At 50.9% G+C, this 15,851-nt stretch overlaps 4 protein-coding genes across 4 annotated transcripts; 1 reads left to right on the top strand and 3 right to left on the bottom strand.

The window, feature by feature from the left end:
• Positions 1-287: 287 nt before the first annotated feature.
• Positions 288-4,948, bottom strand: FMAN_01220 (uncharacterized protein; the record flags this gene model as incomplete). The annotated part of the gene is made up of 3 exons (XM_041832308.1): positions 288-4,039; positions 4,093-4,747; positions 4,847-4,948. The coding sequence occupies 3 exons, from the start codon at positions 4,946-4,948 to the stop codon at positions 288-290; spliced, it is 4,509 nt and encodes a 1,502-aa protein (XP_041676557.1).
• A 659-nt stretch (positions 4,949-5,607) lies between these two features.
• Positions 5,608-6,518, top strand: FMAN_01219 (putative proteasome endopeptidase complex chain PUP1; the record flags this gene model as incomplete). Its single annotated transcript, XM_041832297.1, has 2 exons — positions 5,608-5,733; positions 5,832-6,518. The coding sequence occupies 2 exons, from the start codon at positions 5,608-5,610 to the stop codon at positions 6,516-6,518; spliced, it is 813 nt and encodes a 270-aa protein (XP_041676556.1).
• A 592-nt stretch (positions 6,519-7,110) lies between these two features.
• On the bottom strand, positions 7,111-9,433 carry FMAN_01218 (related to DSF2 Deletion Suppressor of mptFive/pufFive mutation; the record flags this gene model as incomplete). The annotated part of the gene is made up of 4 exons (XM_041832286.1): positions 7,111-7,219; positions 7,284-7,422; positions 7,474-8,376; positions 8,458-9,433. 4 exons carry the CDS (start codon positions 9,431-9,433, stop codon positions 7,111-7,113), a joined length of 2,127 nt encoding a protein of 708 aa, XP_041676555.1.
• Positions 9,434-13,845: 4,412 nt separating this feature from the next.
• FMAN_01217 (related to ERV46-component of copii vesicles) lies at positions 13,846-15,293 on the bottom strand (the record flags this gene model as incomplete). The annotated part of the gene is made up of 3 exons (XM_041832274.1): positions 13,846-14,019; positions 14,075-15,027; positions 15,101-15,293. The coding sequence occupies 3 exons, from the start codon at positions 15,291-15,293 to the stop codon at positions 13,846-13,848; spliced, it is 1,320 nt and encodes a 439-aa protein (XP_041676554.1).
• Positions 15,294-15,851: the final 558 nt, after the last annotated feature.

Raw genomic sequence — 15,851 nt, 5'->3', positions numbered from 1 at the left:
TTTTTTTTGTAGGGAAATCGATTGGTCGTGATCGGGTCGACAAAATGGCTTTACTGAGCTAAATTACGATTCTCGCAATCGAACTAGCTGCAAAGCACTATCATGATCAAAAAAGGAATATATATCACAGGGGGGGGGATACATTAGCTATCCGGGTAGCTGCTTTGGCCAATTGATACACTATTTAAAATCTAAGATACAGTTGCTTGGTTACTCCATGCCCTATTCATCACCATGTTCTGTCTTGTTTCGCCGTGATAATGTCCATCCCGTGTCATTGTCCTTGATTATTCGATATCCTCCATATTCCAAACACTGACACCTCTCTTCTCGACGCTGCTCTTCAGCTTGCCCAATACCGCTTGCCGTCGTGTTCTCTTTTCCATTAAGTCACCTTTCTCCTCTCGACTGAAGCCACTAAGTTTCTTGCGCGGGGGAGTGGCTCGAACAGATGCACCCAGAGACATGCTGCCCGCAAAGCTATGACGCAAATTTCTTACCGGCGTTCCTTCGGGGGAGAACATGATGCTCCTGCTTCCCTGCGGTGTCACCATAGGAGACCCCTCCCGGCTTGTAGAGTTGAGACTGACTTTGCGCAGCTGGTTTTCGAGAACGTCGATGTCTCCGCTGCGCTTCTCAACCATCGCCGTCATCTTCCCAATAGTACGCATCACCGCCTCGACCGTAGGAACGTTTGTCTTGCCTTTGCCTGAAGCGCCAGAGGCGGTCGCAATTCTTGTCTTGAGCAGCGTTAAGGCTTCTTCTGCATCAGCCAAGAGCTTCGAGAACTTGGCGAACTCGCGTCGCAGTTCGTTCTGCTGTGTTGCTTGCTCCGCACTCAGAGGCATAGATCGTGTTACTTCAGCCTGATCCGGGTCGGTCCTGATCATAAGGATTTGTTTCAAATCCTCCTGTTTAGCTCGAAGGCGATGCATATCTCTGCTAAGTTCGTGACAAGCATCGAGTTTAGCGTCCAAGTCACGAACCCGCCCGTCCTCAAGATCATTGTACAGTTCATTGTCCAAGATGTTCCCCAACTCATCAACCTCGCAAAGAACCCAGTCTTCGGGGTCATCAAGATCTTCTTTACTGCGTCCACCCTGCTTGCAGTACTCCGTGTGGCCCTTGATGAATGACTTGACAGTTCGCGCATTGAGGCCGATTGTATCAATCATCGAATTGATATCGCGATATACTGCTTCAACTTGGCTTGGAATGCTTTCCTTAGCAGGCGGAGCGACGTTTGAATGGGCAATGAACTCATCCAGGGACAAACTTCCTTCCACTTCTGATGCCAGAAGCTTCTGAACTTCATCATCGTCCTCGTCAACTAATGGCTGGGTTTCTGCAGCCTCCTGCTTGGCCTTAATCTTACGATGCTGGGCCACAAATGGATCTTCTGACGCGCCAACGTCTCTGCTGGTTATGGAAGCGCCCATCTGTGATTGTCTGTTTCCGAGGAGATGCGAGGCAATTCCTGGGGCACTCACAGATCTCATGTTCTCTGACCTGAGGACCCTATTCGGCACTGCCCCTCGAACCGGACTCGGGGAGCGGGGGCTGGTCGCGTTAGGTCGTGGGAACACGGGGGCGTTGCGGCTAAGTTCGCCAAACAAAGGCCGCGAGCCTTCTTGATTTGTTCGGGGGCTTCCAAGAGCATGCCCGCCAGGTCCACCAAATGAGCTCTGAGGTGTGTATCCGGGAGTGAGGTTGCTGACTGTCGGGCTCAGATCCTTGGCAACATCAATACCACTGCCCTCAGAACCACCGTCCTCGTCTTCTCCTTCTCCTTCTCCTTCCTCTCCATCATCGTCTTCCTCTTCGTCGTCATCTTCGTCATCCAGATCATCACTATCGTCCGAAGGCGGTCCGGCGACGGCGGGGAAAAGGCTCGAGGGCGCCTTTGGAGTACCATCTGGTTTGTCAAAAACAGATCTTGGTTTTGCAGAAATGATGGGTTCAGACGGCAGGGGGGCAGCCGAGGCAGCCGATTCCTTGTCTGTCGGTTTGGATACATGAACAAAGTCTGGCGGCAATGGGGCATCAGAGTCCTCGGCCGCTTTAGCAGCAGACGGGGAAGATTTGGGCTTGGGAATGAAGTCTGGGGGCAGAGGAGCGGCTTCAGTCTTGGATGCCGCTGATGAGGAAGACGATTCACCAACAGCAAAGCTGGCCTTACTGGTTGTGTCCGGAGGCAGCGGGGCATCATCTTCTTCTACCTTGATTTTAGGGTTTTCGGCCTCGGGGCTCTTAGCCTTAGACGGCTCAGACTTCTGCCCAAAGATTCCTGTGTAACCGCTTGGCTTCTGTTGTCCTCCAAAAATACCGGGCTTTGGTGTGTTCTGCTGCGATCCGAAAAGGGTTCCACCAGCCTTGGGTGTCGCAGAGGTTGAGCTGAACAGCCCGCCGCTGGGCTTGGGGGTACTCGATGGAGATCCAAAAAGACCACCACTGGGTTTCGGTGTCTCCGACTTGTTTCCAAAAAGCCCACCACCAGTGGAGCCAAACTTCGATGGTTGTCCAAAAGTTGATGTCTGGGGGGCTGGCGATGTTGCAAAACCGAACTTAGATGGCGCAGGTGTTGTAGTTGGCGTTGTGGACTCGGGACTTTGTTGCGTAGGGAATAGTGAGTCCTTGGATTTTGCTTGGGGGGTCTCCTCCGTTGCTCCCGCGGTATCCATTTCCTCATCCCTGGGTGTTGGCGTCGTAACTTCGGGTTTGTTAGTCGCATCGGTAAGGGCTGATCCAAAGTTGCTGCCAAACAGAGAACCGCTGGGTTTAGCTGCGTCGTCCTTGGCAGAGCCATCAGGCTTGAAGGAACTCTGGAGCTTGAAAGGGGTAGACCCAAAAGGACTGCCAGAAGATTGTTCTGATTTGGCCGGGAAAGCTGTTTCGGTATTTGAGGTAGATCCGAAAGGACTGGCAGCGGGTTGACTGCCACTGCCAAATACGCTACCACTATTATTGTTACTCACAGAAGCAAATCCACTCTTACTGGCGAATCCAGCAAAGCCCCCTGATGCAGGAGCATTTGATGGAGAATTGGACGCCGCCTTACCAAAAGGGCTTGTATTGCTGTTATTTGCGAAGCTCGAAAATCCCGACTGGCCGAAAGCAGGAGATGCAGTTGACGCTCCACCTGACGCCGATGCCCAAGGAGAGCTCTTCGCGCCTAGCTGGGACGATTGCCCAAAGCCGATGGAACTAGGTTTGCCGAATGCCGGGGCAGAGGTGGCTGCAGTATTGCTGAAGCCGCTTGAACCAAATACAGCGCCCCCTGTGCTAGGGGCAGCAGAACCGGTGTTAGCACCAGCCCATGGAGAGGACTTCTGTCCAAGCTGCGAAGCTGAGCCGAACGCAGAGGGGGTGGGATTGGAAAAGGGCGATGCCGAAGCTCCAGGACCGGTTTGGGTTGCTGGAGCTGGTGTCGGCGCTGATGTGCCCTCAACCACAGCCAAGTGAGGATACGAGGTACCTTGTCTGATAGAGTCGTTATAGACTACCCACCAAGCGCAAAGCACACCCTCATGTGTGAGTACCCAGAACCCAGGTAGTGGACCTGGCGATTCTTCTAATTCGACGTCCGATGGAATAGGCTTGTAGACCTTGTCCTTGCCGGAAAGATCGAGAGCTACACCGATCGGTGTGGAATCATCCATGGAGTCAGACATTGGCAATGTTGGTCTCTTGGTATCATCCAAGAACTCTGTCATCGTGAACACTCCGGTGATAGCATCTGCAGGCTTGTCCGTAGCCAGAGGTGTCTTGGAACGGCTCAAAACGCCCATTTCCGAGGCTGCGGTAGAAGCGACAATGAGCATATCTTGGAGAGCGGGTGGAAAGTCTCGGAGTCGCAAAATCGAGTGATGAGGTGTCTTGTCTGATCCAAACGGCTCCACAGGATCGGTCAGCTTTTGAAAGTTGAAAGATGATGGTGGTTGGCGCGTAATAATATGGTAGATAGAGGTCGGCGGTGATTCGTTATTTGAAGTATGGATGGACAAGAACAGGTGGTTCTCGAGCCAGGTGAGAGATGATACTGAGATGATGTTAGCCAATCTTGACGTTAAATGAAGCCTTGCAGTTACGTACCATGAAAGTCACCCACGCTCGGTGGCTTAGGGATCTCTCCTTTCCCTTCTCCTTCTGGAATCATCTGGAAAATTGTGCCATCACCCAGACCAGCGCATAGTTGCTTGCCTTTGGAGCTCCAGCTAACACAGCTAACTTGGTTTTTAAGAACGCCGCTGATTTGCCGCTCTTTCAGGTTTGCCATGTGCAAATTCCCGTTGTTCGTAACGATAGCGCAAAGCTCTGCCTTCTCAGGGGTAGGGTTCGGAATCATGGCTCTCAGGGTTTCGCCGTTCGTTGATAGCTCGAAAGCCGAGTTTGTTGATCCAGATAGCAGGCTCTGAACCTCATAGACAGCCAAGCCGCCGCCAGATTCGGCGGAAAGGATTAAATAGTTTTCATCCGCAGTAAATGATAATTGCGAAACTCGCATCGGCATAGGGATCTTGAGCTGAGGCTCAAACTCGCGAATATCTGAGTCGCCATCTTTGGGCTTTTCGAAAGCTTTTCGCACCGATTCGGTTGTGGCGATGACAACTTGGTCGGGACCAGCAGCAGCGACAAGACCTTTGCGCGAAGCGACGCTGAGAAGCGACGCGGTAGAAGATGGAAGAGATGACCACGCGGATGTAAGGCGAACCTTGGCGTCGCCGGCGATAGAGAGAAAACCGAGGTCCTGTACAGATTGGAAGTGGTTAGCATCACGTCCATGAAGTCAACAAAACAAACAAGACTATGAAACAAAACCATGAAGTTAGAAGAACAGCGCACCCACCTCTGTCTGAATTGTCTCCAGATCAGGGCCTGTAGTCAGTCCTCCTGCTCCTGCCGTACTCCCGAGCATGGCGTTTCCTGAATTGCCAAAGCTGAAAGCCATGACTGTAGCAGAGTAGCCGGCCTTGGAGAGAGGACCTGAAGTTCATAAATTTGCCTTCAGCATAGGAGTGGGCTGGGGCGACACGACCAGGGGGAGCTTTGGCCCAGGCAGTGGTAGGCTGGGGGACGTGCTTTGCCAGATAGTGATTGGTCCGATTGATGCACCTAGAGGCGCAGAAGACTTAGAAATTGCTGATGATTTTGGATGATACCTCTAAAAGCTGGGGATGTTTTGAGTTTAGGTTGGATACGAAGCTTCATATCAAGTCGAAGCTGCCCAAAGAACTCATTGACTTTAATATGCTCCTGCCAAACTCCTCCTCACGTGTTAAAGTTTGAGCCACTGGTTACTCGGTAGGCACTGCTCCAGAGCGTGGTCTGCCTGTCGTGCCTATTGGGTTCAACCAATCAGAGCGCGCCGATGTATGTGGCTGTAGGTGCTCAGTGAAGCTCAACTGCTGGAGGCAGCTTTTAGCCTCGTCATCAGCTCTGCCTTGTTAACCTCAACTCGTCTCGCAATCGTCAACGACCAGCAACATCCCCATCGCAAAATATACCTGAGCGATCCTATCGTTTGTCGCGATACCACATTATCCTGCGGATACTCGGGCAAATCAACTATCTTGTTGTTTTCAATCAGGTTATCATAGGTCGCTCAAAATGCCAGGCTTCGACTTCTCAAACTACAACCGCAATGCGGCTCTCCACGCCCGAGGAGTGCCTCTTCCCAAGGCCACCAGCACTGGAACGACTATTGTTGGATGCATATTTGATGGTGGTGTTGTGGTAAGTGATACCTTGCTGTCTCAAGCGCCGGTCTTCGGTCATTGAATGGAGCTACCGCCATCCCACCAAGAGCTCAGCATTGACAACCTTTCCGTTAGATTGCTGCTGATACTCGAGCCACATCCGGTCCCATTGTCGCCGACAAGAACTGCGAGAAGCTTCACTACATCTCTCCTCAGATCTGGTGCGCTGGCGCCGGTACCGCCGCTGACACAGAGTTCACCACCGCCCTCATCTCTTCTCAACTCGAGCTGCACTCCCTATCCACAGGTCGTAAGCCCCGCGTCGTCACCTGTATGACCCTCCTGAAGCAGCACCTCTTCCGCTACCAGGGCCATATTGGTGCCTACCTGGTCGTTGCTGGCGTCGACCCTACTGGCACCCACCTCTTCACTGTCCACGCCCACGGCAGCACAGATAAGCTTCCCTATGTTACCATGGGCAGTGGTAGCTTGGCAGCTATGAGTGTGTTTGAGACGCAGTGGAAGCCAGACCTTAACCAGGAGGAAGCCGTGAAGCTGGCGAGCGACGCCATTCTTGCCGGTGTCTGGAACGATCTGGGCTCGGGGTCAAACGTGGACGTGGCTATCATCACCAAGGACAAGACAACACTCAAGAGAAACTACATCAAGCCCAACGAGAAGGATCCCAAGCTTCAGAGTTACCGTTTCCCCAAGGGCACGACGGCGGTACTGAACGAAAAGATCATCAAGAGGGACGAGATCAAGCGGTACATTAGCGTGGAAGACGTACCCGTGGAGGAGAAGATGGACGTTGACAGCTAAATAGAGATCCCATCGGAACTTTAGATGAGGTAGACCACGGCATGTAACAACACGCGATACCAGTACACTACACACTGGGTCACTGAACAGGCCTTTATCTGTGGCAGGCGGAGTTGTGACTGATGATGCCAGTGCAGCTCAATACAATATTTCGAATGCAATTAATTTACAAAAAAGAAAAGGCAAGTTTTTGTCTAATTTGAGTGCCTCTGCTTTTCGCTAGTCCTTGGGTATGAGATGCAGTGTCCAAGAACGTGTTGAATAGAATAGACAACCACCATACTAAAATTCAAGTAGCGGTGTCTTTGCTGTGCCTGGAATAGGCATAATAATTCATATCACCCTTTCATCGGGGTATGGTCACTAAAAGTCCTCATCTAGAATCCGACGCTGAACACGAAACTGAATCCAGTTCCTTAACCTGGATAAGTTCCAGCCCTGAGCAGACGTTACAGGGAGCACAAGAATATTCCTCCTCATCCCCATGAAACCCCCAATGCAATGGAAAACCAGTAAAAACTCCGATTAAAATGGGTATGTCGAAGATGTCATCATTATCATAGTAGGCGTGTCACTGAAGCGGCTCGTGAGCTCACTTCAGTCCAAACATTGTTCTGGTTCGAGATTTGCTGCGGGCCTTCTTCTTGTCTTTCTTGGACGCGGTTGACTCGCCGTCGTCATCGTATTTGGCCTTGTGAATCCTGTTCAACGTTAGTGAGCATGAAGGTATATTGCAGGTTATATGCTCTGGATGTCGGGACTTACCAGCTATTCCCGACCATGCTCATACCCTTGGCTTCAGCCATGCGATAGAATTTGGCGCTCTTCTTGAGATTCTTTTTACATCCAATACCTTGCGCATAGCAGAAGCCAGCTTCAGCCAGCGCATCGACATCGCCCCAGTCTAGGGTCTTGGTTAGCAATTGGCTGTTAATGGTTCATCTGGGAAACCTACTACCGGCGATCTCGAAGCACCGGAGAGCCAGTGACTTGTCCTGCTCAATACCCCAGCCATTCATGTGACTCACTCCCAATTCGTAAATGCTCAGGGCAAATTGGGCTTTTCGAGTCCTTCGTTCCACAACGTCAACATGCTTGCCCTCCTTGACATGACTCTCGTCATCCGCGATCTCGACACTAGCGCATTCCGCGGCCTTTCTAAGCCATTCCACGCCCTCTTTCTGATTAGCACGCATACCCCATCCATGACGGCAGGCAAGCGCATAGAGGAGCATAGCGGTCGGGTCACCTAGACGTGCTGCATATCTGAGGTGGTATGTGGACTCTTTGAGATCTCCACTTTCATGACATGCGATACCCTTCGCCAAGTGCTCTTCTGCACTCATTTCTGATGCTGTAGGTGCTGTCGAGCGAGCTGTTGGAGGTGGTTTGATCGTGCTTGCTGTGTCACTGGTGGCTATCGACACGGGCGTTCGGCCTCGGCCTCTAGGCGCGTCCTCTGATGCACGCGGCTCCTCAGCAGATGCTCTGCTTGCAGTCGGGGATAGCTGGGGCATCGGTGGCGGTGTCGTCTCCGACTGAACTTTTCTCAGCTCGATTGATGCCTTCGGCATTGAGCTACTCGACGCCAGGGAATCGTCTGGAACGGTATTGGCGGAGGAGCTTGTAGGTCGAGTAGGAGGTGATGGTGGAGGGGCATTCTCAAATCGGTGGACGTCGCTTGGGGGCACCATGGGTTGTTCCCAATGGAAGGAAGCCTGTGGATTATTTTCATCTGGTTCCGCGCGTTGAATGGCCTTGCCTCTCGGGAGTGAGAATTTGGAATAGATGTAGGATGGCGCACCCTTATCACGGTCTTCGGCCTGTTGCTCAAGGAAAGCCTCACTATGCATGCTCACTGGTGTATGAGCCGACTCATCAGCCAAAATGAACGAAGGCTGGCTATCAGAGGAAGCTTGTCTCAAGGGTGGCTCCATACCAGGTGTGCCAGACCTGCTCATAGGTCTTGAAAAGTTGAAAGACGGTCGGGGAAGCGCAGAGGATTCGGAGCCAATGGAAGGAGATCGTCGATAAGAGCCTACCGCAGGGGATGTCATTGCACTTGCAGAAGATAGCTTCCGTGGAGGTAGTGAGTGAAACGAGGCCGCCATGCCACTAGAGCCATCCTCGTCAGTAGGCAACGCCGGAGATGAGACATTGCTGGGTGTACGTCGTCTTTGATGAAATGAGGTCAGAGGTGGCGCCAGTCCGAGTTCATCATGTGAATGCTTGGGCTTTTCTGGTGAGCAGGTGACTGATTCGCTGATCGAACCGCTTGGTCGTCGGGCAGAAAGTAGCGAGGCAGCGTCGTCTTTCCGAGACGGAGATGATTCAACTCGCTTGTCAAACTGTGACTGCGTATCACTATGTAACGGTGAGGGCGACCGTTCTCTCCTGGCACCGAAAAATGAGCCTGTCTCATCAATGTGATCCAATACCCGTCCTCGAGACGGAGCTCGTGGAGGCACTGCGGGTACCTCTTCATCGGGAGTAGGCGGTATTCGACTCATTCGTGGATGCATAGACACAGGGCGCTCAGCGTCATCGCTAAAGGCATCCTCCACCTCTGTCCTTACCGCGAGGCCAGAACTAGGGCGCAGAGGGGGATGATCACCGGCTTCGGAGCCTGAATCTTGTGACAATGAGCGAAAGTACTCAGAGCGACCCTGGACGATTAATGGGCTCTCAACAGTTAGAGGAGGAAGGCGACTCATTCGGTTGCCCTCTTTGGCGCTTTCTTGTAATTGCCTTGCGAGCAGGCGGCTTTGCATGGCGAAAGCGTCCAAGGGGGACAGCTCAGGAGGAACTTCGCCAGCAACATGGAGGCGAGGTGAGCGCAAGGGTTTTGAGACTGTAGAAAGGTTGGAGTTCGAAGAATCCGATCGCAAATCCAGTAGAGACGGACGTGACGACATGGTGGTCGCTTTAGAATAAAAGTCTAGCTATGGAGGCGTGTTTCCATGCAGACCAGGAACTTGTGAAGCCAAGCACAGATGCGAAAACAAGACGACAGTCGTTTCGGTATAGTTCCAAAGCGCTCGAAATCTGCACAGTCAGGGGAGGTCGACGTATTGCTGCGCTGAGTTTATGTGAAAGTGAACAAGTTGTCGCAACTCTCTATGAATCGAAGAAGCGATTGTCTAAGCAAGTATATTGCGTGAGAGCATAAAGTACAGTGCAGAACGGAGGCCTGCTGTCGATCTTGGTGGAAGAAAGCAAATAATTTGTGATGGTCAAAAGACGTCAAGAATGACGGCGAGTCGAGGGCGAGAGGTAGTAGCCAAGGAGGGATCGGCGTCGGAGAGGGAACTTGCGCGGGCCGCGCTATGCGAATTGTGATACGGAGATGGTCGCTGGAACAAAGTTGAAACAAGCAAAGAGCCAGAAGACCAGATGAAGTCGTCGGCTGGAAAGAGAGGCGCTGTGAGGTCGATGGTAATGCGACGCGCTGCCGTGGCGTATATTCAGGGTACTGCGCTATTCGGCTTCAATAGTCGTTGTTGGTGATCCTCGTGGGGTGACAGACAGCACTAAATGACGTTGATCTATGCAAGTAGGCTTGGAAATCGATAGAGCACAGCCACAAATAGTCTGAGAGAAATCAAAAGAAGAACTTTTTTTGGAAAGAAGAGAAAAAGAGCGGCGAGTGCGTGTACGTGAATGACAATTCAAACAATACGTATGTAAGTAGCAGCGAACAATGGCGGCGTCACAGGGCTAAGTTGTCTTGGACGAAAGGTATGTATGTATGTACAGTACCGGGTGGTGGTGCGTAGGTAAAGTTGGGGTGGGAGGTAGTGGAGGTTTAAGGTGAAGGGGCCTGAGAGCTACTAATCTACCCGACCTTATGTCCTACCTGCTAGGTAGGTAATTAAAGTACGATACCGGAAAGACATCCATTAACTAGCCCCCCCATGGAGGGATGTAAAGAAAGGAACGGTACATGACCACCCATAGCCCGGCCCCCAAGCAACAACACAAGGCACTAATTAATTTATGCTCCCTGTGCAGCTTCACTAGGTACCTAGTTATTGATTCCAGTGCAAAGACAGTCAGGATTTGATGGAAGAAGGGGTGGAGCGATAGAAGGCAGCATGGATGGATCAAGGATCCATGGAACCCGTCCCTTTTCTGATGGATCCAATCCATAAGAAGGTGGAGAGAGTCAGAGGTCCAAGGCACAAGCTAACAAGCTACAAGGGAAGCAAGAGGCGTTGGGCTGTGCGACACTCCAAAAGACATGATTACTGGATTGGGAACAAAGCACTGCAGGAAGATGTTGGGCGCTGTGTGACTATGATGTCTGGTTCGTCAAGATATGAGGGCATAGAGTTGCACAATATGAAGCCTTGTGCAGGGCCCATCCACATGGGTGGACGACCCCTTAAAACTACTAACCTCACAGTACCTATCTGCAACCACACCCATGCCTCTTCAACACGATCCAATCTGATCTTGTGGGATGAATCTAGGTATTGTATATCTCGCTCGTAAAGCCCAGAGTAAAGCCCCTCCCTCTCGCCACTTGATAAGGAAGCCTTATTAGCCCGTCTAGCCTACCTACCTAGTACCTTTGATTGGGACAGTTTGTCTCCTCAGCCGCAACATCGTATCAATTGTCTAGAGCCTCAAATACGAGCACTCTTGATGGCGCCATGACACTGATATGATATTCTCCCCCGCTTTATTCACGTACATACTGTTCACAGCTCAATTCCTCCGGAACTAAACTTGCCCAAGACGGGCCACCTCATGACCAAAAGGGGCGTTCACTATTGACTCTGAGTCCACAACTAACGTAGTCGGCAAGCCTATCTAGAATTGAGCAATGCTTCATTTTCGTCTTGACGGGAACGAACCCACCCAAGACGGAGACGCAACCTCTTCGAGGTAGGTAAGATACCCCAACAAGGGATGGTCCATGTTTGCGTTGAAGAGTCCGGTAAATTAGACAGATGGTGCCTTACTTTACTCGGAAAGTTGGCCATTAAGTCTCGTACTAAAGTTGCCCACATGCATCTTTAATCTCGTTGCTTTCGAGGAAACGACCAGCGACCGTGGTAACACAACAGCAATGATGATAAGGAACGTTTATAGTTGCATGAGCAGGGGATCTATAGTAGACGCAAGGTATTGCTAGACTGCGTGATTGATAGAGTACCTACCAACCCAGGTATCCTATGTGTCTGTTAGGTAGATAAACTCAACGTCCCTAGCGTCTGACAAAGTCCATTGTCAAATACCTTAATTATTGCTTTACCTTCATCTCCCACGGCTTCAAAACAAGAAGCAATGCAACAATGAGACACCAGCCAGGGGCCGGCTCTCAAGACCCCACCAACTTCAAGCCGCTTCCGGGTTCTGGCGCCAACCAGGGACCAAATCTGTTGCAGCCACAACGCTAGGTCTGGGGTACTTGTTCATTTATGCATGAGGTGTGCTACAGTTGAACTAGATTCATATTTCATCGTAATCTTACGTCTTGTCCATTCAGATGTTATGGATTATGATCCTCTCCCTCTCCCTCTCCGTCAACGCATATGATACTCACAAGCCAGGCCAGTAACCACATTGACATATCCTCCAATGCTTAGCGTATCGTCAATGTCATCCCATGTCATCCTCAGCCTCACACACTCCGAGTAGAAACAAGTCAAAGACACTTTTAGTGTGGTGTTTACAAGTCGAGCCCGGGCTGGGTGACCGCGCCTCTTCAGTGCCCCCTTTGCTTTGCTATGCATTGTGATCCCATCAACTAAATAAACCAGGATTGCTTTACCGAATGCTCTATTTCCTCCCTATGGCCCATTTGAAATGGCCTAGACGACGATTGTCGTCCATTCAAAATGGATCCAGATTCCAAGAGACCAGAGTCGACGGCTCTGATGACTCGTTAACAAGCCTCCACCTTTTCGTACCTGGGCACGAGTATTTCTCCGCCACGGGTGTTTTTTTTTTTAGCAACGCGCTAATAATGAAGCAAACTCGGCATACCAGGACTGGACTGGTACCAAGGCAAATTGCACGCGTGTTCATCCAGTCTATCTCATTCTCTCATATGAATTAAGCCTCAATCTCAATTAATAACAGTAGACTAACCATCTGACGCGTATTGAGATGAGGCTTACGCAAATACAAAATAATATCAACTCCACCCACTGGCTGGATCGAGATGTCACAACCGAGTCATCTGCGTATCACGAACCTTTCTGCAGACATCACCCATGCCAGGGCACTTGCAGTGACGCAGAAGGCTAACAGTGGAATCGTATTACAACTCGATTCTCATTGCAGCATTGTGGCTACCGTTTCACCACGGTTATGATTGCTCATATCAATATTCGTAGTGATGTTGGATTTCACAACTGTACTGAGGTGGCTTTCTTAACCAGAGGCTCACCTGTAAGACGATATGTCGACATGAACAGGCCAAAGCAATGAAGTTGACTTGATTTGAGATTGAGTTTTTTGAGATGATCACCTGTGCTAAACTAGAGAGCCAATCAATGCATTGGTACTCTCTGCAGCCCTTTTGGACTAGTTAAGCTGGTGTTCTGAACGTTAGATCATCGTATAACGTCCACATGTAAGTGGTCAGAGCAGTCCGTATCTCATTTTTTATAATGTTACTTCTCTGCATCATCAAGGACCAACCAGGCACCCTCTTCGCGGATCAACATTCGCCTTTCTGACTGCCGCTTCTCGCTACGACGACATCATGGAAACCTTGCTGAGTCTTTGTGTCAGATAAACAGCATACTATCAGCGAAAACCATTCGCTGTGTATGCTTACGTGCAGTCTTCTCTATCTCGTCACTAATCTCCGTGCTCGTCCTTCTTGTCAGGTACAAAGGCAGCAAAGATCGACTACATAGGTATGGTTTCCACGATTTCCCCGGCAGCATGGAGTTAATCCAGAAGACAAGCTCAAGAAATTCCCACGCTCCCCCATGTCCCATGCTTGTGAGTTTGCAGATCTCAATAAATCCTCCCTTGTATGGCCGTTGAAGCTAGGGATAGAAGCGAGTTTCGTTTTTAGCCGCCTCATGAGACGTCCTTCGGTTCATCCTACGTCAGATCATTCTTCAAGTGAACTCGATCAAGATCTCGTGCATAAATCTCAAATATATTCAATTCGCAGTCTCATGTTCTTTACAGCACTGCTCAAATCCCAACTATTCCAGAACGCCTACCCGCCAACGCATATAGCACTGGACTTTTGCAATATCTACGTGCAACTGCTCCCACCAATGGACACCTCCGTCAAAGCTCATCCGCCAAACCGAGCTGACCTCACATTGTAGACTTGAACGGGCTAATTTCCCCTTCACTGGTCCTTGGTCCGCATCTTCTTGATACGAGCCGCACCCTCAAACAGTCCTCGATCCACAGCAGCAGCAACAGTCAGGGTTCCACCAACGATGGCGCAAAGTCCGGCCAGGAAACCACTGAAGGTCTTGGCCTTCTCCTCACGGTTAACGACCTTCATGGGCGAGATGTCCTAGACAGATGTTAGCTTCGAGATATGCTTCGAGTGTCAGGACACATGTACGTACGTAGGAGAAGAAGACGCCAGGAATACCACCACTGGTGTGCTGACGCTCTGCGTGGCCCTCAGCGGCATCGTTACCACCCGCCAGACTTCTCTTATGGCTAGTCACAGAGTACTGGTGAGTCTCGACGCTGCCATCTTCAGAGTAACCGTAGGCTCCAAGGCCAGCGTTGTCGTCCTGCAAGAGACCAGCAATCTTGATACCCTTACTGTCCCAGCCGAGAGGAAGGTAGGAGGTAGGCACGATCTTAACGAAGTACATAAAGTTGAAGTTGGGGTCGTGGATCTCCTGGCGCGTGTTGTCGAGGGGGTTCTGGTGGTGGTTGGTCCAAAGGGAGCTCTTGGTGCCAACCTTCTTGGCAATATTGTCGGGCAGTTGAGGTCCGAAACGGAGAGAGTGGATGTAGTGAGTGAAGTCATGCGCCTTGCCCTTGGGGACATCCCAGTAGTTCTTCAAGTCGTGGACGTGCATGTTACCGCTGCTAAAGCTGCGGCCGGGAGCAAAGTGGAAGTTACCGATGACCTTGTTCACACGCAGGCCACCCTCGATACGGCATCCCTCCTCGCGCTGGGCATCCAGCTTCTCGCCATAGTGTTCTCTCTCGCACTGCTCAACACCCTCGCCACGGCCAAAGGCCCATGAGGACTGCGCATAGGCTTCGCGGACTTCGTCGCAAGTCTGGCAGCACCCAGCCTTGCGAGCATTGGCAGGAGGCTGAGCGCCGTAACAGCCACCACAGTACGAGGGATCGAGATGGTCAGCGGACTCATCGTGTAGCGCAAGAGACTTGATATCGATAACAGCACCGCCTTGATTAGCAGGCTGGAGGCGGACCTTGTTCACTCCGTGCATGACTCCGTGTTGCTGTTCGCCAGATACATCCATAACGTCAAGAGTCAAGAGCTCGCAGGGCATCTTGGGGAATGTGATATTTAAGTGAATCTCCATGCGCTCTCCTGTGAGCCACAGTATGTCAGCATTCGAGCGGAGGTTACGCTTTATTCCTAGGAATGGCAAAGGTTTTCCTACCTCTTCCCTTGTCCACAATGAGCTCCGGGTGTATTTCAATGCGTCGATATTCTGCCCATTCACCCCATGACAGGAACAGGACAATTAGTAGCGACACAATAGTGACGATACCACCGCTTGTCGTTCGGATTCTTGCCTCATCGACCGTCTTGGTAAAGGCATCGAGCCTTGTGAATCTCGATTTCGGAGGCATGATGACCTATTTGCAACGAAGAAAGCCAGCGCAGTTGTAGTTGTAAGTCGAGGGTATCCGTAACTGAGGCGCCAATCAAAAAGGAGAGGGTTGATGGCGAGATAGAGTGACGAGTATTTAACCAAAAAAGAATCAGCTATCAGAAAGGAGAGGCAGCATCAACTGGAGTTTCTCGCTATTGATTGCGGATCTGCACCTGGCACTCGAGGATCCGGACAATTCAAAGAAAAAGAAACACCAAGCAAATGCGAGAACAGAATTACTGCACAAGTTGTCCAGTCGTTTTCCCCAAATCCAAAAAGGCCACCTTTTTCCTACTGCGGCTGACGTCCTCTTCTAAAACGTACAGTAGCTCCGGGGGCGCTTTGCAGGGTCTAGTATCCTCTATTTGCGCACTAAGCCAGGGTGGGTTTGACTCAGGGCTTCTGGGGCCTGTAAGTTTGGAACAGAGACCCAGCGGACTCTGTGTTTTGAATGGCCAGCAGATCGTCTCCACCGGAGCTCTAGGCTTGCCCATCAGCCTAACCTTTGTTCATTGGCAAGGCTGAGAAATTCAAT

Source organism: Fusarium mangiferae, assembly GCF_900044065.1.
Source record: "Fusarium mangiferae strain MRC7560 genome assembly, contig: FMAN_scaffold001, whole genome shotgun sequence".
NCBI lineage: Eukaryota > Fungi > Ascomycota > Sordariomycetes > Hypocreales > Nectriaceae > Fusarium > Fusarium mangiferae.
The sequence above is the reverse complement of the archived record's forward strand: the minus strand, read 5'-3'. Positions and strand labels throughout refer to the sequence as shown.